The 27,053-nt window shown below is 39.1% G+C and overlaps 1 protein-coding gene across 3 annotated transcripts in view; it reads right to left on the minus strand.

The window, feature by feature from the left end:
* Positions 1-27,053, minus strand: part of Prex2 (phosphatidylinositol-3,4,5-trisphosphate dependent Rac exchange factor 2) — a 301,586-nt gene that overhangs the window by 203,519 nt on the left and 71,014 nt on the right. For all 3 annotated transcript variants that reach the window (XM_076924369.1, XM_076924368.1, XM_076924370.1), the window contains exons 6-9: positions 21,502-21,663; positions 15,253-15,386; positions 10,762-10,865; positions 2,599-2,748 (exon numbers count right to left, since the gene is read on the minus strand). In XM_076924369.1, coding sequence (XP_076780484.1) covers positions 2,599-2,748; positions 10,762-10,865; positions 15,253-15,386; positions 21,502-21,663 — 550 coding nt within the window. The remainder of the gene's footprint in view (positions 1-2,598; positions 2,749-10,761; positions 10,866-15,252; positions 15,387-21,501; positions 21,664-27,053) is intronic.

Raw genomic sequence — 27,053 nt, forward strand, 5'->3', positions numbered from 1 at the left:
CCTCATTGCTGGAGCCACCAACAGCCAGAGGCTGTGGGTTTGAACTCTGTATAACTGAAACCAGTTTTTAGAAAATTCATAACATCCTAGTAAGACTGACAAGGCCATAGCCCCAGTGTGCAAGGTAACTCTGTGCAGGTATGCCTGAGAGTGGTAGAGGGTCAAATGAAATTAGTGTAGGATTGAGGTCCACACTAGAGGAGAAACCATATTACAGGAAAGGCCCATTCAGCATCTCACCTCTGTATGAGAAATACCATGAGACTGTTCACAAGAAGACCATGTTTAAGTGTAGAATTGTGAAACATTATTTCTAAGAAATATTTTTTTTTTTTTACCAAAGCTACTAAAGCTGAGCAATCCAAAGCACAGAGTCCTGGGGTTTAGAAAAGTATCCAGGTGCTCTAGTGTGTTTGGTAGTGTCCCTGTAGAGTTAATTCACTTCAGTCCTTGGGTACTGGAGAGATATCAATATATTTTAATGTGCCAGTAAGAAAGTTGGGTACTATGGTTCTATCACTTTATATGTAGCTTAGAGGGTGGGGTATGAAGCAAAGTAAAGAAGGATAGTTTCAAAAGAGGAAACCATTTGGAGGAAAGGTGAGAAAATGCAAGCAGGCTGGAGCCCCTGCAAACAAGAAGGGTCACAAAATGAGGAAGTTGCTGAGAAATAGCCAGGAGGTGGTATTTAATGGAAACACAGCAGTGGCTAGGTACAGCTATGAAGAGGGCAGAAAAATAGGGGTACCTTCCAGGTTACAAGATTAAAAAGGAAGTAGAGATACTTTCCAGGCAAACTGGCGAGGAGAAAGAAGTCCTGACAATGTCAAGTGATCCAGGGGTCAGCAATGACAGTGAGTACAAAGCCCAAGAAGAGAGGCTGGCCACAAAGAAGTACACAAGTATCAGAACAGAAGTCATTCAGATGAGAACAGATAAGGCAAGCAAAGAACAAGCAAAAGGAGCATAAGCCAGAGTTAAAGCTGATCTCCTGAGACCACTCACAATCAGTGGACAGGGCGGGGGGGGGCAATGCTACAGAAAACGAAATGTTTGGAAGGGGCCGATGGGTATTATAAAATTCCATTGACAATGAGGTGTTTTATTTTGAAATCCCTGGGAGAGTAATTAATGCTTCCTAAAATTCTAAGTAGGTTGGTTAAAAAAAAAATATATATATATATATATATATATATATATATATATATATACACATTTTCATTTCCACCTTTAAGTTGGATAATACAAATCCATCTCCCTCACAGTATTGACATAGCACACCTAACTAAACATTACAAATTAATGTTCATTCAAACTATGACCAAATATATTATAATAAAATAAGAATATTTTATACATTTTTCAATAATCAAACTTTCAAGGTACTAAGTTCATCTTTTCTTTCTAATGCTTCCTGAGAATATATTGTAGGTTTCAGAGACAGATGAATAAAGCATACACAATTTACTACTGCCAAGCCAAATACATTTGAAAATATTTGTGAAATCATGGGGCAAGTTTTAAACAGGATTTCTCATAGAGACAAGCTACTTATTGGTGACACTGCATTGTATTCAATGACATTCAGACAATATTAAAGTTAATATGTGTATATGTGAATGCTTTAATCTGAATTAGAAAGCTAATGTATTGGTCTAGGAATTTTTGATGCACTATAAAAACCTAGAAAGCATTCCTTGGAGGTCCCGTGATATTGAAATGCACTGTATGACTATGTTTGTCTCCAAAGAAGACTATGATAGTGTTTCAGAAGTGGAAAAAGTAATGTGAAAAGATGTAAAAGCAGCTTTCAAATTTGAATTGAAAAGCAACAAAAATAAGACATAAGTACTATTTTAATATTCCCAACTATATACAAGGCTTTATTTTCATTTTAATGTGCCAATTACATCGCATGGGGGAGGTGCTGACTCCCTAATTGGTTCGTGATTGCGTCAATAGAAACAGAAGCCAATTGCTGGGCAAAGGGGAAAAAGTGGGACTTCCGGGTTCCAAGAGGAAAAGGAGGGACACAGAGAATGAGGATTCAGGCTAGGCTTTCAAGCAAGGAGGTAGCTGTGAACATATAGGTCTTGGGGCCCTTAGAGTTTGTAGCCTCTGTCAAGCAAGGGGTCAAGGATGGAGGGAGCAAGTTCATAAGATTAGGGAAGGAAATTCTTCACCCAGCCATTGAGTTTTCTGTCTAGTTTTAAAATAATAAAACTGTCTAGTGTTTTCCATCCATGGGGCTAAGGTGGGCAGGAGGAGAAACAGGGAAGCCATGAAATTTATTGGCAGCTTGGTGAAGCTAGCTGTGAAGGGATGGGGGAGCCATAGCATCTCCTCAGGAAAAATGGCCAACTGGCTTTTGGTGGAGGTGAGTGAGACCGGTAGTGGCTGATCTCGGAGCCTAGATGAGAGCATGGGCCCAGTGCCTGCAAAGGTGGAAGCATGTTTTTTAAAACTACAGGCAACATCGCATTGTAAATCAAGGTGAACATCATGCCTCAACACATTCTCATAATTTTTACCATTCTCTGCTCTCATACCAAGCAAGAATTTTCACAAAGCATGGCAGCACCCACTTTGTGTACCCACCTTTCCGACGTTCTCTTTCTTTCATAATAGCTTCAAACCATTCATGCTTTTCTTCAGGGCTTTTAGCCATGCATACAAACCATTTATTTTTTGCTGTGTTGTGTATCTTCCACCCATTCACAACAATGTGCCCACTGCTGTGAAAATCAGCTGAAAAGTAACAAGTGAAGACCAGTAACTACAGAGCAATATGTATTACACCAATTGAACATAGACATCCAATTCATGATGCACACATGATACTCATATACCATACACATGAAAATTAAGAAAATATTTACATGGTAGGTATATTCAGTGCTTATCAATGGAACATATCTAACTCATAGTACTGATTTATTACATGTAATTAAATATTATACATTAATATCATTTAGGCTATATCCAAATATATTTTTAATTTTTGAAAATAATAAAATAAGCAACTTTTAGACATTTTTTCAATAACCAAGCATTTAAGATATTAAGTTCATTTTAGCTTTCTAACAATTCCTGAAAATATATTCTAGGTTGAAGAAAACAATCTTACTAAACAGCTAAATGTATATTACTTAATGAATGTTGCAGGGAGATAAAGGCAGCAGCAAAGAATGGTGCGCAAAAATAAAACAAAACAAAAAGAAACATATGCTATCACTACACCAGAAAGGAATGGAATCTGTGAATCCACACCATTTCATACAGTAAAAGCAGGGAGACAACAGTGACAGAATTTGTCAGTCATGCCCACCAAGCAAAGGTTCAAAGATGGAGAAATGAAGGGAAGCCTGAATCAGCATCAGCACCAACCAAAGGAATGCCATTTGTGCCCCTTAAAGCATTAGACAGCAATAGCCAGTTCCCAGGGCCAGCAACAGCAATGTGAATGAGGTAGAAAACACCCAGGTGCTGTTCCTCCCGGCTTGGCATCTCTTCTACCGAGTCACACATTTCACTAAGATTGGGGAGGAGGCAGAGCAAGTGCTCTTGGTACCCATTTCTTTTTTATTATTGCCAAAACACCATGTTATCTTCTGTTAACTGGCTGATCCCCAGAATGTATTCTCAAAGTAACTGCATGTCTATGTGTTCTTTAAAACATTCCAGTCATATCTGCATCAGTCAAATTATACCAGATCCTGGTCTGTGTTTCAGATACATATGGTGAGCCAAGAAAGAGGAACTTTTGTTTGTACAGAACATCAAACTTGTAAAAGGAGTTTTGGGGATACTCTATTTTTACTTAATTCATGTTCACAGCCAATTAAAAATAACTCACAATTATGGGTTATAAGATTGTGGGTTAACTAGCTTTAATGACTTCATAATCACTTTATCCTTTCACTGAGAAACTTTAATCCTGTCACCGAGAAACTTTAATGAATGAATTAGAATAAAACAAAACATATTTTTCTATTAAAAATATCTGCAACTCCTCCACCCTTGTCACCTGATAAGATCCTTACATGTGAACCTTGCTCTATTGTTTAAAAGATCTCACATTGATGCCAGCTTTATCTCCCTCCAGAGAAAGAAATCTACAACAGCTATGTTTGACCAACATAAGAAACGCTGGGCTTACTTTAAAATGAGCGTATCATACTCTTCCTACTGCTAATAGTAAAATCAGCTAATAATATTCATTTAAGAGGTTGAAAGACTCAATCTTCTCAAATAACACACCAGCTGCTACACAAATAGCATTTGGGAGAATCAGACTGTATCATAGGAATTGAAATAAATTAGTGTGTACATGTGTGCACACATATGTCATGGATATATGAGTACCTGATAAGACCAACAGAAGAAGCTGGATAAATCCCCAGTAGCTGGTGTGAGCACACGTACAGATGGAGAAACAGAAATTGGGTGTTGGGAACCCAATTTGATTTCTATTGAAGATCAGCAAGTGATCTTAACTGCTAAGCTATCTCTCAAGCCCTGCGTCATATGATTTTAAATGGAAGAAGAATGATACTCCATTCAAAATTCAGAAAAGAATTGTTTTCTATTGTGTTTTTAAATATTATTTGTAATTTTAAACTTATATATGTAATTCTTATATATATGCATATATATGGAGCCTCAAAAATGAGTATACATATTTCATAATGTAATTAACACATATTACACAAAATAAGTTGTCAATTCTTATTTACTTTAAAATGCAACACTCTATAAGAAGACATATAACCACAGCACATTGTTCAAAATATTCCCATTAGGAAACTTATTCAGAAAGATCATTCTCACTAAGACCAAGGAAAAGGTCAATAGTGCTTTCTCCTCCATGGGTTGTGTTTGGTTTTGATTTGTTCTCTTGCTAGGAAGTAACCAAGAGCCTCTCCAGTGCTAAGCAGTCACCGTATCTCAAGAATATACTCCAAAATTCTTTGTCCTCTTCCAGAATTAAAAATATCTCCAAATGAAATAACAATTAGGTGATTAACACAGAATATTGTAAGCTTTAATGGATCTAAAGCATTAATTTTATAGGAGATGTACAAAGGAGAATGAAACTTAACCCCCACTCAATAAATGTGGAACGTTCCACTTCAAAATCCACCACATCTGATTTCTTATAAAACCAGAAATATTCAACGGTCAAACCCAAACAAGTCGTGAATGACTTTGAAGCCGTGTGATCTGGGAGCTCCTTACATTGATTTAGCATACATCTGTGGCAGAAATTTCCCTAACCAATCTATTTGCAGTGGGAGGCCTATGATTGGACAGGAAAAAGGGAAGCAGAGCTAAGGGTGGCACAGAGCGGGGGAGGCAGAGAGAGGTAGGTAGAGGCGAGGAAGGAGAAATGGCAGCGGACATGGACCCACGTGGTCTCAAGTAAATAGGTAGATATGAAATCTAAAGGCTAGGAATATTGGAATAACTTGTCTAATCTGTGTGGGCATCTTGTGATTTGAGTTTTTGCAGATATATAAATCTGTTTGGTTAATCTTAAGCTTTAGAGTTTTACTTTACTTGGTTACTGAGAGGTGGGTTCACCGAGGTGGTTATGGCTGTGAAGGAACTAGTGGCTCCAGGGACAAGGAAACCAGAGCTGGAAGCACAGCGACTGGTCACTATGGGGGCAAGCTAGAGAGTGTAGCTCAGAGGACACCCAGCTGGAACCAGGCAGCCTGCAGGGAGCCTGCATTAGAACATGGCGGCTAAGCCGGGAGCCAGCTGATGTATCATTTCTAATATCTCCCACTACACATCCACTGACTGACGGCGATGGAGTCCTTCCAAAACTGACTCATATAAACCTCAGTGGACACACTAGTAGCCATTTACACCATTTGTATTTTAGTAAGATGGACAATAGCTAAGCCCTGTGCATACATGCTTCAAAAGAGGGAATCACCAAAATATCTGTTCAAAACATCAAATATTAATAATGATATCTCTATAATACACTCAGTTCTTGCTCTGGATGATCAACAATGAATATATCAATTCTAAAAGAAAACTTAAAGTCACAGCTCATTCATATGACTATTTCATGTGAAGAAAATTAGTTTTGAAACAAATCTTTGATTTTTTCAAATAACGCAAAAAAAGAATTCTGGTATCCAACACAAGACATCACTTAGATCAAAAAATGGGGTAGGAGGGTGCTATTCAAATATTCCTTTAAAACCCTAAAAAGTTTATAATCTCTTAAATTTTTTGAATACTTGAATTTCCTTACATAACATAAAAAATTGTTTTAAAATGCTTAAAATGTACTACGAAACATTATGCTTTTTGTACCCTAGTTAACATATTAAAATTATAAAGTCTTAGTAGAGGATGTATTTAGGGACATTGAGGGAGTTCAGCAGGTTAAAAGGTTTGCTACACAAGCCTGAGTTTGTGCGTTGGGTTCTCAGAACCCAGAGAAGGAAAGAGCTGACTTCTATGGGTTCTGGAGTTCTCTGAACTCTACATGTATGCCCCAACTCACATGCATAACATACATGTAAAATAGTAGTAGTCGTGGTGGTGGTGGTAATCATAATAATAGCATAGAATATATTCTATCCAACATGTACAAAATTACTTTTGATCAGTTACCTATACTCATCTATTCTATTAACTCTTATAAAACTACTGAACACTATGTACATTTGGTGACCAGAAATGGGGAAATGATGAATAACATTAATACCTCTATTTAAGTGAAAATGTATTCAGTTGTAAGAGTTTGCATTTTTTTCATCATTTAAAAAAATACATGAAAGAAATTATTTTAGAATCTCATTCAAAAAGCAAAGCTTTTCCATCTAGCTTTTCATCAGAAAGTCCAGGCATTCTCAAAACTTTATCTCAACTCATTCAGTTTCGATCAAGATAAAGTCTAGCTGCTGAGTGGTGTTGGATAACTAAAAATAAGCTGAATATCCTGATAAGCAGATAATTATTCAGTAATACATTCAATACCTTAAGATGGTTCTAAATATTTATACCGAAACAACGGTTGCAATTTTCTATTTCAAATGATTGCACTTTTAAAATATATCTGAGGCAAAGCAAAGCAGTAATGCAATGCTTGCCCAGCCTATGTGGGGAACAAGGATTGACACCCACCACAAAACAATGTGGAAAGAACAAACAAACAACAAACAAACAAACAAATGGGAAAACGTCTAGAATAAAAATTTTCCAGTCATATCACATTCAGATGCAACCACTGTCTTCAAGCCTGTGGTTTGCCCAATGAACCATAAACCACACTTTTAAAAAGTCAGCTGCCTTTCATTCATTCTTTCTGCCAAAACACACAAATAAACTAGTTCTTCAAAGAGATTTCAAACTTACTACGAAAGCTGATCAGTGGAATTTCAGTAATGTTTTCACTGTTGCTTTTGATTGGGTATTTTATAACATCATGAACAAACTACTATCCTCAGCACTAATCCTCAAAGAGAAACTAAAGTCACTGAAACGAATGCTGAAATCCAGATAACGAGTGAATGGCAATCTGGCTACACACTAAATTACTGACAACCTCACTCAACAGGGCAAAGTAATGTGGAAGACAACTGGCCAAACTTTTTCACATTGGAAGGACTATCAGTTCATCTATGCTATGGTGTAACCACAGTAGAACACATGTTATTAAGAATTCTAAACAGAATTTATCCTTATTATTGATTGGGAAGCTGGAGATTTAGTTCAGTAGTAGACTTTTCCTTAATAAGTGGAGGGCACTGAGTTTATGAGAATAATTGAGTTATGTTTTATGTGTCAGCTGAAGGCTAACTCTCACTCCAGATACAAATATTTCTTCTGCTAGTTTTGAATGAAATCAGTGCAATCAGGTGTCTGATGGGGTTTCTGCTTTTTCCAGGAAGTGTTTTATCTACACCTAAAGTATGTAACAATACTAAACATTCCTATAATTCAAGAAGAATAAAAATTTCCCATCTAGTTTTTCATCAGAAAATCCAGGCATCCTCAAAACATCCTCAAAATCTCAACTCATTCAAGATAAAGTCTAGCTGCTGAGTTGGTTTGGATAATCGCCGATAAGCCGGATATCCTGGTTAGCAGATAAGATAAGCAGATATTTTCCATTCCTCATCTTACTGGCAACCCTACCTAGAGAGTACTTTGGCAGCAGATAGAATCAGTCTGGCCCAGATCATTCAGGACCACAACTTCTCATTTAAAAGTTGAGCTCACTGAAAAGCAATGGAGGTTCCATGATGGGAATGACCAGGGAAGGAAGAAAGAAAGCTGATGCAACAGCCCCAGTGGCTTGTTGAAAAGGCAACATCCGACATCAGTCCTGACACACTGCTCTTTCAAGCCATGTCAGCTTCCCAGGCATGGATACCAGAGCCTCATAACTGAACCTGGCCCCTGCTCTACAGCAAACAAGAGTGTTCCACAATGACTTTGTTCTGGGATCTGGGCTCATGCCTTATCTTCTGAAATTTTGATGGAATTTATTCCTTAAAAACTCTCCGTTTGAATTCTAAGCAGAGGAGAGGGTTCACACCTCCAGGGCTTCCTGTGCACTTCCTCACAGGAAGTGAAAAAAGGCATCATTTGTAGCTTGAAGCACTTTTCATCTCTCTCTCTCTCTCTCTCTCTCTCTCTCTCTCTCTCTCTCTCTCTCTAATCATTAAAACAATGAGGTCAGTTTTGTCTCATTGTAAACAAATTTCAAAGACAAACCTTTACTTTTTTAATATAGTATTTTTATTATATGGGAATTTCACATCATGCACCCAATCTTAGTCATTCTCAAGTCACACACACACACACACACACACACACACACACACACACACACACACACTTGTGACCCCCCACCACACAAAAAACAAGAAGAAAAGAAAGTCCAATTTGTGTTGCTCATATATTTCCTATAGTACAGTCAGACTCCCAATGGCTGGCCCCTTAAAGACAACTGGGTCCTTCTCCCCTTGCTCCCCTAACAACAGCATCAGTTGTGAAGAGCTACACTGCAGCATCTTTACTACAGTTGTTAGGTGTTCTCTCTTCAATGGTTTCTTCTCTAGACTGTTACTTCTTGGGAGATTTGGGTGGGGTGGGAATGGAGGTTGTCACAGCAAGAGAGAAGCTAATGAAGACACTATATAGTCCATCGAAGGTGAACGGACAAAGCACATACATTGTATACGCATACTATAGTATTATCTAGCTGCTGATAAGGGATTCTTGTCTCGTACAATGACAAGAAATCCTAGATCCCACTGCTGTGCTGGATACTAAGAGGCTTGATTCTACCTGGGGGTAAATGTAGCATCTGTTAATCTATTTTATATACTTTTATCATCTTTCCTAATGCAACATTGAAATTATAATGAAAACCATTGGAGAAAAATATGATTCAATTTACAAACCCTTTACTTTAAATATACAACCTTTTTTTCCCCCAAAATGATAAACAAAAAAGGTATTTTAACTTCGTTTTACTTTATGGTTGTGACTAATCATGTTTTTAGAAGCACATTTGTAAAGGTCAAATTTTCAAAAAAAAAAAAAAATCCCTTTAGTAATGAGAAGCAATCCAGCACTTGGAACCAGAAAGATCATTCTCACAGCTTCCCCTCTGCAAATCAACTGAGAGTCAAGCCACATGTAAGCATTGCATGACTAAAGCACACCTACTGTCATTTATATCCTATGGTTAAAATGTTATAGAACAAAATTACCAGCCTAATAAAATATAACTTAAAGAGGATCAATTCACTCATTAGACATTTTTTGCACATATATTTTACACACGCAAATATAAAGTCGCTAAGGTCCTGTGGCATTAAAACAAAATAGACATACAGTTGACAGCAGAGTTTTCTTCTTCTTCTTTTAGAGTGGTATCTTCCAGCCATCACCATTTACAAGTTAAACAAGGATCTTATACATCTGCATCTCACCTCTCTCCACCCTGGCCCCTGTTATAGCTAGCAAGCCACCAAGCTTTTTTTTTTTTTTTCTTTTCTTATATTGGATATTTTCTTTATTTACATTTCAAATGTTACCCCTTTCCCAGTTTTCTCTTCAGAATTCCCTATCCCATCTCCCCTGACACTGCTTCTATGAGGGTGTTTCCCCCACCCACACACCCACTCTCACCTTCCCACCCTAGCATTCCCCTACACTGGGGCATCCAGCTTTCACAGGATCAAGGGTCTCTCCTCCCATTGATGTCAGATAAAGCCATCTTCTGCTACAGATGCAGCTGGAGCCATGGGTCCCTCCATGTGTACTCTTTGGTTAGAGGTTTAGTGCCTGGGAGCTCTTGGGGGTCTGTTTGGTTGATATTGTTGCTCCTCCTATGGCTTACAAACCCCTTCACCTCCTTCATTCCTTTCTCTAATGCCTCCATTGGGGACCCCGTGCTCAGTCCAATGGTTGGCTGTGAGCATCCACCTCTGTATATGTCAGGCTCTGGCAGAACCTCTCAGGAGACAGTTATATCAGGCTCCTGTCAGGCTCCTTCTTGGCATCCACAATAGCGCCTGGGTTTGGTGAGAGTATATGGGATGGATCCCCAGGTGGGGCAGTCTCTGAATGGCCTTTCCTTCAGGCTCTGCTCCACACTTTGTCTCTGTATTTCCTCCCATGAGTATTTTGCTCCCCCTTCTAAGAAGGACTAAGGAAGACCAAAGTGTGGATGCTTCACCCCTAAGCTTTGATACATTGAAGGCAAATTACTCCACTAACCTGTGCCGTCATCCACGTTTTCCACTTCCATCACCTCAGTATTGATCCGCCCTCGAAAGACGTACCGATGCCCATCCGTAGATGCCTTGCTATTCTTCAGCCGTCTGAAATAAACACAACCACAAAGCTTTTGTTACTAAATTTAATATGAGTTTTAAAATTCTTTGGAAAAAAAGTCTCGAATTGGTTAGTATCATAAACAGTTTGGGGCAGCTGATTTTACTCAAGTCTTCTTCCTCAGGATGGTATTGGTGGGTTGCTGTGCAGGCTGAGAGGAAGGGAATTGAAGCAGGATCCCGTCCACCCTAGACAGACCTAAAATATGCTATATAGCAAAGGATGACTTTGAACTTTCGATCCTATTGCCTCCAGTTCCCAATTACTGAAACTATAGGTGTGCATGACCATACACTATAGGAAGAGTTCTGAAATTTTTGTTTCTTTAAACACACACACATACACACAGAAACATTGTAAGAATGTGTTTTTATTTTAATCCCAGGTATGGGGATATAGAGCAGCTTCATACTGTCCAGAGCAGCTGACTATGATTTGCCTCGTACACTAGCATAGGTGTAGTTTTGCCAGCTGTAGACAGTTTCTATGATTGTGTGATGCTTGGAATTCTGCAAACTTTTCAGAGGATCTGTAAAAGCTAGAGCTCTGGTAGACAATGTTGGCTGGTGACTGTTGGTCATTCATGGGGGATGGTTGTGGTTTGTTAGTAACAAGAAACAAAAGAAGAAAGAAATTAGATTCACAGAGGTTTCTTTCTCCCCCTCTATTTTTTCTCTCCTATCTAGTGATAGGCAGTGAAATTCAGGGGGGATAAAGGGTGGGAAAAGGAGACCCACAAAATTGCAAAGACCAGCTACAAGCAAAAAAGAAAGAAGAAGAAAATTAGATTCAGAGATCTTTCTCTCTCTCTCTCTCTCCCCACTCCCTCTATCCTTCTTTCTCTTCTATCTAGTGATAGAGGAGTAAAACTGGGGGAGGGGATAAAGGATGAGACAAGGAAAAACCAACAAAGTAGCTAAGACCAGTACCCTGTTTATTTGATGATGGGAATCTAACTCAGGCTTTTGCTTGCTTTAAAAGTACTCTACTAAGTGAGCTACATCACCAGCCCTTTATATAAATATATAAACGTGTGTGTGTGTGTGTGTGTGTGTGTGTGTGTGTGTGTGTGTGTGTGGTGTGAATTAAAACAACACTAAACTAAAATAAAGCATGAAACTAAAGACTATATAGCAGTGGTGGTGTGGTCACGTACAGTTCCTCAACGTAAGACTTCAACACTGTCAAGCCTAACTTACAGATGTGTGAAGTTGGTAAATTTAATGCTACATTTGAATTCTCATACCTCTGATTCTCAATTTTCAGGAGCTGAGAATTTTCAGTTTGTTTTTTGTTTGTTTGTTTGTTTGTTTGTTTGTTTTTTCAAGACCTGGCAGGCAAACTCAATTAGTTCTTCTGATTCATCTTCAGAGAAACCGACCTACTGGAAGCTCATATACAGAGTAATACTCAGATGCAAAAATATATCCTGGGCCCCAAAGACAACTCAGTAGCTAAGAGGATTCACTGCTTCTGCAAAGGATCTGCCTTCAATTCCTACAAGCAACATGATTACTCACAACCTATGCAACCCCAGCTCCAGAGGACTTGGCACCCTCTTCTGGCCTCAGTGGGCACCAGACATACACACGGTATACATACAAACAGGCAGATTAAAAACTTATATACATAAAAAGAAATAACTTTAAAATATAAGATATTTGTATCATTTTTATGATATGACCATGATATACTTGTTAAACAGGTGCTTTAGTACATTTGCAATCTTTCTAAAGGTTTTATTTATTTTTAAAGTAATCTACATTTTTAAACTGAGAAATTATATAACAAGACAAAAGCTTCACCCAGATTTACAGATGACCATCTGTAACAGAGAATTACGCAGTTACATATCAGGATAATCAAATGGAAGGGAGTTTTTTTTTTTTTTAATTAAGCAGTGAAAATTTTTCGAAAGTATTCAAAATTTAAAACTACTCAAGTCAATCAACAAAACTCAGTTGACATAGTTTGGAATCTGACTCAATAACAAATGTCTGGAGAGAATTTGATGTATAGAAATGAAGACACTAAACCTTATCGTGGAAGAGCTGTCCACACCATGCCTGCCCACCAACCCCCCCTCCTTTCTTTTAAGTACTGACCTTCCCTGAGGTGGGTATGAGAAATGGTAATGGAAGCTGTCTCTGCATACTTCCCCCTCCCATGCCTCCTTCTATGGAAAACAAAGAATATTGGATTAATTTGTTCTAACCCCTCAACCACAGTTGGCAGTCCTTCATTTCACTATTAAAAATCACAAATGAATTCATCTGGCCAGAGAGCCACTAGCCCATAACCATCACTACCAAACACTTCTAATGTGTACTTGGATAACAATCACTAAATGTATAAAAAATATATACATTTAACACATATACACACACAGACAAAATACATATATTCACATACATAAATTCACACAACGTATACATTCATATGCACTAATGCACATAAATACACCCCCCCTCTCTCTCTCATACACACACACACACACACACAACCAAACACTATATATAATATACACATGAACACAGAGGAATGATCCATCATTGGATCTCATTTTCAAAGCTAATAATGTCCTTTATGATCCCACTTTGAACAGGTTTTGTATCTTGAATGCTGATATTGTTATAATATATACATCTGTTAAGTAGCTTAAATTTGAACATCCTCTAATTTCTCAAGAAAGTAGCCTTATATGAATATTCAAAATAAATTTGTTTTGTGTGATGGAACTGCATTTTTGTGCACACTCATTCTAACATTACCATCTTCTAACTGTGTGCTTTATGTTACCAGGACAACGTACAGTACCAAAACATTGCAAATAATGCTAAAATCCAGTGACAGGAGAAAAAGTAACAAATTGTGATTAATCAAATGGGATGTTAAGCAGCAATAAAATTAATGAACTATTGCTGGACAGAACTGGATATTCATTTTGGAAACTGATGAGTAGAAAAGATAAATAGGAAAAAAAATCTAAATATACTATGATTCTATCTTAGAAAGTCATCAAGCAAAACTAAGTAATATCTTATTCATTGGAATTACATGCTACACCATAAATAATCTATGCACTAGTCTCTCTTAACATTGACAGCATTAAAAGGATCCAAAAGAGAAATGCCTAATTTAACACATCAGTCTTCAGAGAATGCAAGTGGAAACCCGAAATGAATGCATTGTCCTTGCTGTTCTTGTGATTACAATATTATATGATGTTAAAGAGGAATTCAGTTTATTCTGCTCTCAAATAGCTCTAGGTCTCCAAAGGCCTAAGTTAAGGTAAAGTCTGTAAACGAGCTGGTTTTTTCCTGGTTGAAAAAATAGAGAATTCATGCATAGCCTTCTCTAATTTTGAAGAAAGGGGGACGTCAGTCTAGATCAGCGGTTCTCAATTTTCCTAACACTATGACTGCTTTAGTGCAGTTCCTCCTGTTGTTGTGATCACCAACCATAAAATTATTTCATTGTTACTTATAACTGTACTTTTGCTACCCTTATAAATCATAATATAAATAGCTGATATGCAGGATATCTGGTATGCAACATTCTAAGGGGTCACAGCCCACAGGCTGAGATTTGCTGATCAAGGTATTCCCATGTCTGGCCACTGTGCAGTCTACATTGTAAATTGCGGATATCTGCTATACACATAGTAAAGTTTTACTTCCATATAACTTTTCAGTTAATTTCTGGGTGACCACAAGATCACATTACACCAGCATTTGAATAATTTTAATTTTAATACTTTTTTATTTTAATTAACCAGATAATAATTTTGCCAAAGTGCTAGATTTGATGATAGACACAGGTATAAGCTTTCAGGATGGGATAATTAAGGAGGAGGTTCAAATTCATAACTGCTAGTGCTAACAGGCTTGAGATACAGGCATAGGGCTGGTGGCTCAGGTGTTAACGTGGAAGAGAATGTGGGCCCAAGGTTCTCAATGTGTCATCTACATGAATTTCGAAACTACCCTGGATGGTGACAGAAGCAGACTGGAAAGCGATCTGAGCTCAAAGCAGAGACACTGTGTTCTGTGGGTGGTCAATTAGGAAAACATATAAACCAAATCTCACATTTCTGTGTCTTCTGCAGGTGCAGGACGAAATGGCTCAGAAGCAGAATTAGGAAATAGAGAACAAGCTAACATCTCCCACAGGATATGCCTCTCCTTGAGAGAGCTGTTGGGGGAAGGTCACAAGAGATAGTGACACATCTGTCATGATTATCCAGCAGGTAAAGAGAGCAGGCAAGCAGGCTGGGATGAAATGGGTTATTGATAAGATGAGTTCTGGTAGTCCTGTGGGGATCCTGTGAGGTGCAAATAGTAATTCCAAAATGTGACTTTTTGATGAGCTTACCTGTGTTTTCTTTTGCAGTATACCAAGAGATTATCAAAAAGAAAAAACACCCGTTCTTGAATATTTCCAGACGAAATTTTCATTAGGACCCCACACATCAGCATCTCAGTACAGGTGTCGGTAATGTTGGACCCCTGAGGCAAGAAAAGGAAGAAGGATGATTATGTCTGATTACCTGATTAATATTATTATCTTTATAGTAGTAGGATCAAATGAAGGGTGTTATACAAGCTAGACAAGCACACTGCCACTGTATCACAAGTCCTGACTAGTTTTTATATGCAATTATTCTCTTGAAAATTTCAGGTTTTTTTTTTAATTTTTATTATTAACAACTAACATGTACACAGTCAAGAATGATGTCTCCTTTCCATAAGTCTTCAGGTCAGTCTGCACAGAGACTCTAGGTCTACCAAGGACAACTGAAGCTCCAACAATAAACATGCTAAAACATAAAGGGAGCCCAGCAGGCCTAAACCCAAATAAAGAACCACAGACAACTACAGAGGTGAGGGTGGGAAATCTTTCCTAGTTAGGAGTGCACTAACTGATCATCCAATACCAAATTGTCAGCCTGGAAACTCAAGTATAACAGGGAAGGAAAAGACACAATCTCTCTCTCTCTCTCTCTCTCTCTCTCTCTCTCTCTCTCTCTCTCTCACACACACACACACACACACACACACACTTACACACATACATATGTAACAACATCAACACAGAAAAAAAAAGGGAAGGCGGCCATGAATCTCAAAGACAACAAGGGGGGTGTATGACAGACAGGGTTTGGAGTCAGGCAAGGAAAGGGAGGAATGATATAATTACATTCTAATCTCAAAAATAAATGAGTTTTTAAGAAGCCTAAATTATTAGTGGGTATCAATCTAAAGATCTCATCTGATTATAGAAAGGAGACAATAGAAAAGGAAAAAGAAACTGGAGGGTGACTTAATGGGTGAGAGCTTAGTTCCCAGCACCCAGGCCAGATGGCTCACAAGGCCTTTAACTCCACCTCCCTGGGGGATCCAATGCCTCTAGCTGATTCTTTACACAGACTACTAGCCTTGAGTGGAGAAGAGCAGCTGGCCAGAGGGAAGCAGCCACCCACCCGCAGGCATCAACATAACTTAGCTCAGCACAGAGCTGTGTCTGGCTCACTTCCTACTAGTCTGTTTGCTGCCATCTAGCCATTCATACTGGATGCAGGGAATCAGATTTAAGAGAGAAAAATAAAAGAATGCAGGTTTTCAGTAGGTCTCTCTATCTGATCTCTGCAGCTAGAGTATTTCAGCTTTAAATGTGTCTGTTTTCTTAATGTATCCATAAATTGCTGGGTTTTATGTAAATCAATATTTCTATCTTTTGGGTTTGATATTTAATATTCAGAACATTAAGTAAAGTTTCATATTTCCACAATAAATACTGATAGGATATTTCTCTCAATGCCAGTGAAATGAGACATTTCAAGCCAGATGAGATTAGATTAAAGGCAGGCTTATTAGGAGGCTGCAGTCGAGTTCCCTGGTCCCAAGGATTCAGGCCAGGGGAGTGGCCAGGAAAAGAGGGAGGAGGGGAAGAGAAAGAGAGTGCAGAGAGAAGAGAAGAAGACAGCAAGAGAGACCAAAATATCTGGATTATGTAAAAAGAGCATCTGGGGGAATGGCAGCCCAACTCCTGTGCTGGAAAGTTCAGGGTTGAGGGCAGGGTATGCCAGGTAGGGATTGAGAGATGCTGGGAGAACCTGAAGGCCAGGTCTGCTTTGATATGTAAAATATGCACCTCAGTCCTTTGTCCAGGGGTCTGAAACCAAACAACTACTAGTATAGGTTTTATGGTCAACTACAAATAAAATTAAATGAGACTCAAATCTATTCTAAAATTCTAACGAGGAAACTAATAAAGAAAACATATTATTATATCCACTTGCTCGTCTATGTTTCAAACATATATTGTTTTAGGAAACCTCTTCCTTAAATTTCTTTTTATCTTGTTTAGAAACATATGGAAACATATGGAAAACATATGGAAATTGTAAATCTTTACACAGTTTGATCAACACTTCTGTTTTCACTGAGCCCAAATTACCATGAACACGAACCTAGGTTTCAATCCAGTAGCATGATTTCTTATGACTTCCTTGTGATTATATAATTCCTTATCTTAATATTAATCACAGGAAAATTAGCATTTTAAAGAAAGCATACTCACCAACAATCAAGGACTTTAAGCTGAATTATTAAACAGTGTCATGTTATTCCTTCATCAAAATACCTCACAGTGAATCCAGAACCTACAGCTAAAACCACATAAATGACGGACCGAAAGCAGGGTGAAACTGAGAGTGCGCCACTTCTATGAAATGACTCAACAGCTCTGATTAAACTTCTCATAATTTTCCTGTCCAAAGTAGATGAGTTGTTGGCATATAAGCTCAGTAAGTCTAGTTAGAGTGTTCTGAAACTCTCCACTCTCTGCCTGTGTCTCATTTGTTCATTATCAAAATCTTCTCAGATACCGTGGGTACTGCTATTCTCCTGAGAAGTAGTACAGTAACTTGATAGTAAAAGGCATAACTTCAAAGATGAGCACTAAAAGCATAGATTGTATATTTTCTTGGCCATAGTTACTACAGAAATGCTGAGAAAAACCTAATTTCTTTAGTGCTAAAGGGCAGGTAGGAAAATAATACTTCAAAGAATCAGCTAATTTTTTCCTTAGCTGCACATTTGTAAACCTAAACTTCATCAGCATATTGTTTTGAGAAACTGGGTAAGTTAATTATCCCAACTAGTAAGTCAACAGAAAGGGCATCATAACTTCGGAAAAACGTTCAGACTCACAGATACTGTTGAGGTATGGTGAACATCCCCCTCCCACCAGAGGTTCATATCCTAGAGACATTGTATTGTGACAGGCTAGGCTGACTCCATGACAGGCTTCAAATTGGCAGTTCAGAAGACTAGGCCTAAATCTCTGTTTCCAAGAACTGGGCAAGTCCAGGCAAGTCCAGACCTTAGAACCTGCCCCATCCAAACCTCCCTAGCAATAGTTTCCAGTCCCCCATACCCCAGCAATGGTTCTGGGATGCCCCTAGAGATAAAGCCAATGATTAAGATAGAGGTCACCTATCCCTCCCTGGAATTCCCCTGATGTGCTTTAAATCAGGCCATCAAGCTCACTGGGATGTCTCCATCTTGGTAGATGGTAGACTCCAGCATGCTGGACTTCTTCAGAATAAAGTGCTCTTTGGTCATGGTGTCACTTCACAGCAATGGAAACCCTAACAAAGACACTCATGGAGGAAAGGAAATGAAAGGGAGAAACAGGAAGGTCCCAACAGAGCAGAGAGCTGCAGGAACTTCACAAGGAGCTCATTCTTAGCACTTACCCCAAGTTCCTAACTACAAAAACACTTCAACGAACTCTGCTTTCTGTTAATATCATCGTACCATATACATCAAATCTTGAACTCTCTTGACAGAAGATTTATTCACATATATCAATAACTCTGTTAACTACCCAAAGTATCTCTTTAACCCATTCCTGTTCTCTCTCAGGGTAGAGTTAACCCTGTCCAAATTGTGCTTCTAGAGAGTTCTCTTAGAAGAGTACTATCTACTAACTCCTTCAAAAGTATTACTAGTTCCCTCACTCAACACTATAGGAGGCTGGGGTACATAGTGAGAACTAGTCATGAGTTACCAAGCAGCTGGCTCAACCCCACTCTAAGCTTCATGCTTCAACGTCCTCAAACTCTCAATTCTATGGCCTTCTTTCATTTATTCTTCTAAATCTTCTCAAGAACAGAGGAGATTAGCACTATCAACTGCCCTGTGTAGCATAGTTGAGAGCCCTTGCTGGATTCCTGTATACTCAGCTGAACTGCTAGAGCTCCACTGACTTCCTCAGCTTTGAGTCTCCACTCTGAATATTGTAAAATCAGGGCTGGCACAGCAGCTTTCTGTAACTATAAAGAATACCTCAAGTAAATCACTGGATAACAGGAAATATTTGGGTTTTGTCTCGTATCTGTCAACATCTCAGTCCTTGGCCACTTGACCCCATTGCTTTAGACTGTGGTAAGATAGTGTGTCATAGTGGAAGTATATGTAAAGACAGGTTTGTGTGTGTGTGTGTGTGTGTGTGTGTGTGTGTGTGTGTGTGTGTGTTTACCTCATTGTGGTGGTCTGAGTATGCATGGCCCATGGGAAGTGACATTGTTAGGTAGTATGGCATTATTGGAGAAGGGGTGGCCTTGTTAGAGGAACTATGTCACTATGTAGGTGGGCTTTGAAAACTCCCAGTGCTCAGGCTCTACTCATTACAGAAGAAGCTCTCCTCCTGGCTGCCTGCAAAAGGGAGTCAGTCTCCTCCTGATTGCCTTAGAATCAAGATGTAGAACTTTCAGCTCCTTCTCTAGCACCATGTCTGCCTGGATGCTGCCATGCTTCCTGCCATGACGATAATGGACGTGAACCTCTGAAACTAAGCTAGCCCCAATGATATGTTTTCGTTCATTAGAGTTGGTTTGGTCATGGTGTCTCTTCACAGCAATGGAAACCCTAAATAAGACACTCAGAGGAAAGAAAATGAAAGGGAGAAACAGGAAGGCCCCAACATCTAAATATCCCCTTCAATGATTCACTTTCCAGTCACCTAACTTATTTCTACTCAGCTTCCCCTCCTAAAAGTACCACCATCTCCCAACAGTACCAAAGACTGGGAGCCCAGCCTTCAATACATGGGTATTGGGGAACATTCAAGACCCAAACTATAGCAACTGGCCTAATGGATACATCTTCTGCTGCGAATTACTTATAAAATAATGTGATCCATGGCTGTGTAAAAAAAAGCAATAGTGTTTAAGCAAACTTTCTCTGTAGTAGGTCTATCTTTTTAAGCTACGTACTAAAAGGAAACCAGATTACAACAGATTCCACAGTACTGAAGAGTCTCTGAATTTCTTCTGGTACTATAAGGCCTGTCAGATTATAATGGCAAATCCTCCAATTTTAAGAGAGTTTGGTTTTTCTTCCAATATTTGACTGACAATAAAGCCACAAAAGCAAACTTGGCTCGATTTCTCTCAACCCAGCAGGACAACTGCTCTGCAGGAAAGGAATTATCATCATGAATCACCTGTAAAACACACAACCATTCTCTCTGATTGAAAGAGGCAGCACTCGTGCTGCGGGAAAGGTCAGCCTGGACACTCCAAAGGGAAGACTATAGGCACAGAGGAAGCTAAATCAGACCCCAGTTAGCACTTTCAGTGGTTCACCACAGGGGATGGTCAAAGAGGAGACTTGTCTCTGGTCAGCGCTGTTGATTTCTTTGCACATCTGGCTGAATATAATTTTAGGTCTGATGATAACCAACAAATTGAAGAAAAATATTAGTTAATGATAAATCCCCAGAGATCAACATAATCTGTGCATTGACTTGAGCTGTACTTGGCTTTATAATTTCATTGCTGTTTCTACATTTGTATTTTTATTATCTCAGTTGTTTATAACATGAAGAAATCTGCTAGCCCAAAGATCATACTATTTTAAGTTACAGTCATTTCAAACCTAAATTTTAGCTTATCTTTATAGCAAAAGTGCCATTTCTGTAAAATAACTAGAACTCAACATCACCAGTCACCATAGCTGGAAACATCTGACATATTCTCTCAACCAAGATCGTTATTTACTTTCTTATCTTAAAAAACAAAACAAAAGCAAAAAACCAAAAAAAAAAAAAAAAAAAAACCAAAAAACTTTCTACAATGACTCATAAAACTCAAAACATTTTTCATTCTGACTAGATGAACACTACCAAATCATAGAGATTTTCTTCAGTTTAGAAATGAAATCAAAACACAGCCTGATCACCTAGACTCAAAATAAAATTCAACACCAAATCACCAATGTAAAAATCTAAAGAGGATATCACAGCACATGCAATCTTTTATTATCCCAAGAATTCAGATTATGAACTTGTTGACCAAAATCAGGACAGGAAAAAGAAACTCATACCCCAAATTCTGAAGGGCCAAAGCTTGGAGGCACATGGTATTTATTGGTTCCATCACACATGACTTCCATCCTACACATGTGTAAGGGTGACATGAAAAGCACGTTCTGAGCTGACTGTGTTCCTCGGCCTGCTAAAAAGATAACTACCCAGGGTTCCATGCATTGAGAGAAGCCCTGCATGTGACTCCACAGCCATAAGAAGCTGAAGAGTTGAACAAAGTGCACGTACCTCCCAGCCTTCAATGTGTGCCTGCCACTCTTCTAAAACTTCCAGTTTCTCCATCTGTCTCTTGGCCTCATTAATGTTGGAACAAACAGCTTTCATGGCTTGGAGGGCTTCCATCACTGCTGCATAGTCACTGTGTTTCCGTGGAGTCCGCTTCAGTAATTCCTGTGGATTCACAAAGACAAATCACCCTTTGATCTCCTGCTCTGGTACAGCAGGATCAGACTGACCAGGAAATGAAAACTGCAAAGACTATGACAGCCACTCTGCTAAATGACATCACAACCTCCACCAAGATAGAGATCAAAAGCAAAAGGTCAAAGCAACCAGTGAACAACAGTTTCACGCTCAGTTTTTACAGAAACTCTGGTTTATCCTCAAACTTACCTGTATTTTAGAAACAGAAGGAGGTTCCTTGATTCAAATCATCAACTCTCTCACCTGGATCACATACTAGCTTTTATAAATCTGACTTCTGTTCAAACAGAAGCATATCAGTATATGTTAATTTCCTCTTTCTCAGATTCTTTAACAGATCTTCAAATAAATATGCACCACAATTTCAAAACTGAATTAAATCCCCATTTCTAACATCTTTTGAGAAGCTAGAAGCTAATGTCTTCATTTAACACAGTTTAAAGAGACTTTAATTCTGAGAATTTACTTCTGAGGTTGTATGTCTGTCTTATGATTTTGGGGTCCAGAACAAAAATTTCAACTTCATCTAGGGAAAAATGGAATGTGTGTTCCTTTTGTGTTAGATCATATCAAACACAAGGTCAAAGTTTATTTCAAAATATTCAACAATAAGACAACTACAAAGTGCCTGCTTTCCCACTGCATATTGAGGAATAAAAAAAGAAATCTTTCTGGAATTCTGCCTCAGGGTTTCTGTAACTGTGTTAGTGCCATGTTGATGACAAGCGCCATAAGGAAACAAATGACTAATTAAGAAGCAGTGTGGTCACAACTGTCTAGACAGTGGGTGAAGACATTTAATTTTATATTTCTAAACAATAACTAAGAAGACCTTTTAATATACTTAAAAGATTACAGATTATTCTGCTTTTGATATTTGGAATGAAAAGAAAAAACATAAAAACTTCCATCCCCAAACCAAAAACTAAGAATTAAATAAGGGAGTCATGGTTGTAAGGAAAATGAGAACACCAACTCTCAGGACAGGATGTGGCCCCTGGAACCGTAGCCAACCCTAATCCAAAGAGTTAAGACACGAATTACATCATGTGAAATAACAACAAACAAAAACAAAACAAATCAAATAATAATTCTAAGGGTTACACACACTCAGATTCCGAGTTACTCACACCATAACCTCGCTCTTTTAATGCTTGCCTCTGAATAAATAAAACCACTCAAAGACAATACAAGCATAATTTTTCAGCATTAGCTTATCTGTATACATAAGTAAATCATCTTTTTCTTTTTGTGTATATGAAAATAATCTCCACCCCCCAAAGGAAAGGAGCTATCCTCTGCCTACAGCCTTTTAACTGATCTCTGACATGTGAGACAAGAATGTATCTATCATGCTGTTTGTTTTTGCTTTTGTTTTTAAGAATTAAATTTAAACACCTTTTTTCTTCTAACCATCAGTGAGTGTTTTAAAGCAACCACTTGTTTACAACATACTTTTAACATTCTTTTTGGCTCTTACAATATCTGGGATTATAACAGGGATCAGAGATTAGGGTACCTGTGGTTGCATAAGCCCAATGAGTCCCTTAGCTGGAAATTCGTAGGGCCTCTCGGAACATCAGAACATACAGAGCTCTGCTTGTATTGACACTGCATGTTAAATGCTATGCCAAAATTGCAGCTGGAGGTCCCTGCCTTTGCTTCAGCATAAGGCTTTTCATAGGTTAACCAAGCAACTTTAGACCTACTTTGTAATGAGAAATCACTCTTTTAAAAAAATAATAATAATAAGGTTTTTACAGGTTTCAGAGATGACTCAGTTCAAAGTGCCTGCTGCATAAACATGAGGACCCAAGCTCAGATCCCCAGAATCTGTATCAAAAGCTAGGTGTGGTGTTCTGCACCTATAACCCCACTGTAGAAAGTTGGGACAGAGACAGGAGGAACCCTGAAATTCGTTGGTCATCCAGCCTAGCCAAGTTGATAAGCTTCAGGCTCAGTGTGAGACTTTGGTTCAAAAAATTAAGGTAGAGAGCAATTAAGGCAAGGTATCCTGAAGGCAGATACGCACCCTGACAGGCAGACAGCTAGGAAAGAGGCTAGAGGTAAACAACCAGATGCTAAATGTCTGGCCTCTCTATCCAGAACAAAGGCTTGGTGCACGGCCGCCACCCCAAACACACACACACACACACACACACACACACACACACACACGAGAGAGACAGAGAGACAGACACAGAGACAGAGAGAGAGACAGAGACAGAGAGAGACAGAGACAGAGAGAGAGACAGAGAGAGAGACAGAGAGAGAGAGAGAGAGAGAGAGAGAGAGAGAGAGAGAGAGACTACCAGACCCATCTATACTCCAACATTCCTAAGCTGCCTCTTCTTTGTTTAAGGAGCCCCTGTTCTATAGTACCAAAAACAACTAAAAACTTCAACTCTCCCTGAGGATCCGGTTTATGAATCCCCTCTGCACGTATCGGGGAGTCTTCTGTGTGTATGCTTCTTCACTCTTAACAAAATGCGACACGCTACCTCGCCGATAAGGAGCACGTCACACTCAAGATTCTTCTGACAGCGTCTTTTATTGTTACAGCTCTTTTAGTTAGAAGGATGCAAGATGGAGAACAAAGGAAGGACCCCAAGCCCCAGAATGTACTGACTTATATACTATTAAAGAGACATGATCTGTCCTCATTGGCTTACAGACTGGGGTCTCATTTACATATCCACTGATAGTACTTTCAGCGGGAAAATTTGCACCTACGCGTGCGCACAGCTGCAGACACCAAGGCCAAGAAGAACCAGGAACAGGAAGCCAGCGCCATCTTATAATGGCGAGTGTATAGCTACTTCGGCAAACGCAGCATGGCTCCTAACAACAAAATTTTGTGCCTGCTGCGTCTGAGAATCTCCCAGACTTGACAGTAACATTTTTGGAAGACTTGCCTGCAAATCCTTCTGATGATCACCTAAATATTAAGGTCAGGATAAACCGAACCAAACCATGAACACATGCCATGGGGTGACCATTGAGTTCCATAGCGTCCCTTCCACGTCCTGGAACAGGAAGGTCACCACTGCTACATTTAAAGTATGGTGGAAAGCACAGAGTGGCACTTCTATTTTTCCCACGTCTTTGATAAGGAGAATTCACTTTCAGATTTAGCTCTAATGCCTTTGTTTCTAAGAACAAGAAAATTCTTTCAGAGAGAGAGAGCTCTCTGGCTGAGGGCTTCACAGCTGTCGAACAGTCATTAGGCTGAGGCCGAAGATCTCTTAGCTATAGGCAGCTGGCTCCAAGGAAACTTCATGAACTTTAGTCCTTATGAGACTGCATTTTTCCCTCTATCCTGACAATCATAGTCTTCTCTGACTAGGTAGGATCTTGTTAGTGTCTTTTCTAGTCTTCTCTAACTATGGAGAATCTTGTTAGCATCCTATCTAGTTTTCTCTGGCTACATAGGATCTTGTTAGGGTCTTATGTAGTCTTCTCTGACTGGGTGAGATCTTTTGAGGGTCTTACCTAGTCTGGCTACAAACAGGCTCTTCTTAGGCTCTTTGCTCCCATCTCCTAGGTCAGACTACAAGGAGCCATGAACAGGATCGTTAAAAACTTACTGGACCGTTACATAATCTAGATGCTAACTGCCACCCTTCCAGAGAGTTGTGATTAGAGTTCAGCTAGCTCCTCTTACTATTGTACACCTAAAATAATGGAGGCAGGCTAAGTTAAAATCTGAGAACTGGATTTGAGGGGCCTAATCTAGAGACTACCTTCATAGGGCATAAAGCATTCCACGAGGGCCCTATCTAGGGGCAATTTAAATGGAGTTTATTTTGACCCACCAGTAGCTGAGGAGAGTCTCTGTGACACTTTCTGATGACTCCCACATTAGTGGGATATGGATAGCCATAGAGTTTTAAAGATGATATGAAGAGCCAGAGAAATTAGAAGAAAGACCTTCACCCAAGAAAACCCTACTAGTAAGAAAAAAGCCCCCAGGGGTTGATTCTGATCTTTGGAGAGCCTGAGCGTCCAATAACCTTCATATCCATGCAATTCTTACCCCAAGAAGAAACAAAATAACTATCTGTGCACTCTCCTAACACCAAAAAGGGATATTTCTCTTTTAGGTAAGAATCAGGAGAGACAGAAGAGTCATGTTTGCCCATGCTTCCTTTCCCCTGGCAGAACTGAACAATACCGAGTAAGGAAGAACTGGAAAGTTATATGGAGGATCCAGAAGAGTATGATCAGCCATCTGAATAACTGAAGCAGATACATTAATTATGTTGGAAAAATGTAATGATGTTATTAAAACAAACACTAACCCTTGTGGAAAAGAGGAAAGTGTTAGATTGGGCTCTTTGAGCAGCAATGACATTGTCACTGCCCAGGGGACTAAAGTGGACAAGTAATTCCATGTGGTGGATAAGGCTAGCCCATCTCTGAAATCCAAATGACCACAAGGAAAATGGAGAGGACATTATTTACTGTTTAATAGATGGTCTTAAGAAGGCTATAGTCTAAACTCTTTATTAGTTCCTGTTACACACTTCAAGAAGTCAAGGAGGTTTCCACACACCCTGAATCACTGGAAGAAGTAATCCTAAAAGCCACACTCTTAACTCAGCCAGCTTTAGACATTCATAAAACAATCTAGACACTGGTGGCAGCCCCAGACAAAACACTAGCAGGCTTTTGGTTTTGTTTTGGTTTTTGGTTTTTGTTTTTGTTTTTTTAAATTATTTGTCCAGGTTATAAACTCAGTCTTTTAGTGATAGAACCATGAAGGGAAAGAGTATCATGGGGAGTTAATGGTCACTACAAGAGCCAACTAGATAAATCCCCTCCCCCTAACCCCTGAAACAAGTCTGAGCCTAGGGTTTGCTTCACAAGAAGGCCACTTCCTGTTGGGAATGCTCTCAGAGACCTCCCGGACTCTGCCATATCTGTAAGGGAAATCACTGGCAACATCAGTGCCTTCCAGCCCAGTTGACCTTCATGTCATCACCTTCCCCACAATGACAGATCTAGCAGTCAGGAGAGTTCCATACTGGCTCGTATCATGATCAACAATCCTAAGGAGTTTCTGACTGTGAGAAGCATAAGATTAGATTCATGACTGACTCAGGGGTGTGATTCTCAGCACTGTCCCTTTCCCCTGGTCTCTGGTCCTGAAGGTTTACAACAATTCAGGGTGCATTAGGCCAGCCCCTTAAATGATATTTCACTCAACTGCTTGAATGTTCAGGAGGATAACTTCACATTTGTCATTTCTTTTTGATAGTTCTTCATACCATGCCTGACTCCTCTGTTGGAAAGAAACTTTTTGTCTAGACGCAAGATTTATCTCTCCAGGGCAGAACACTACCACTTATCTCAAT

Source organism: Arvicanthis niloticus, chromosome 25 (assembly GCF_011762505.2).
Source record: "Arvicanthis niloticus isolate mArvNil1 chromosome 25, mArvNil1.pat.X, whole genome shotgun sequence".
Classification (NCBI taxonomy): domain Eukaryota; kingdom Metazoa; phylum Chordata; class Mammalia; order Rodentia; family Muridae; genus Arvicanthis; species Arvicanthis niloticus.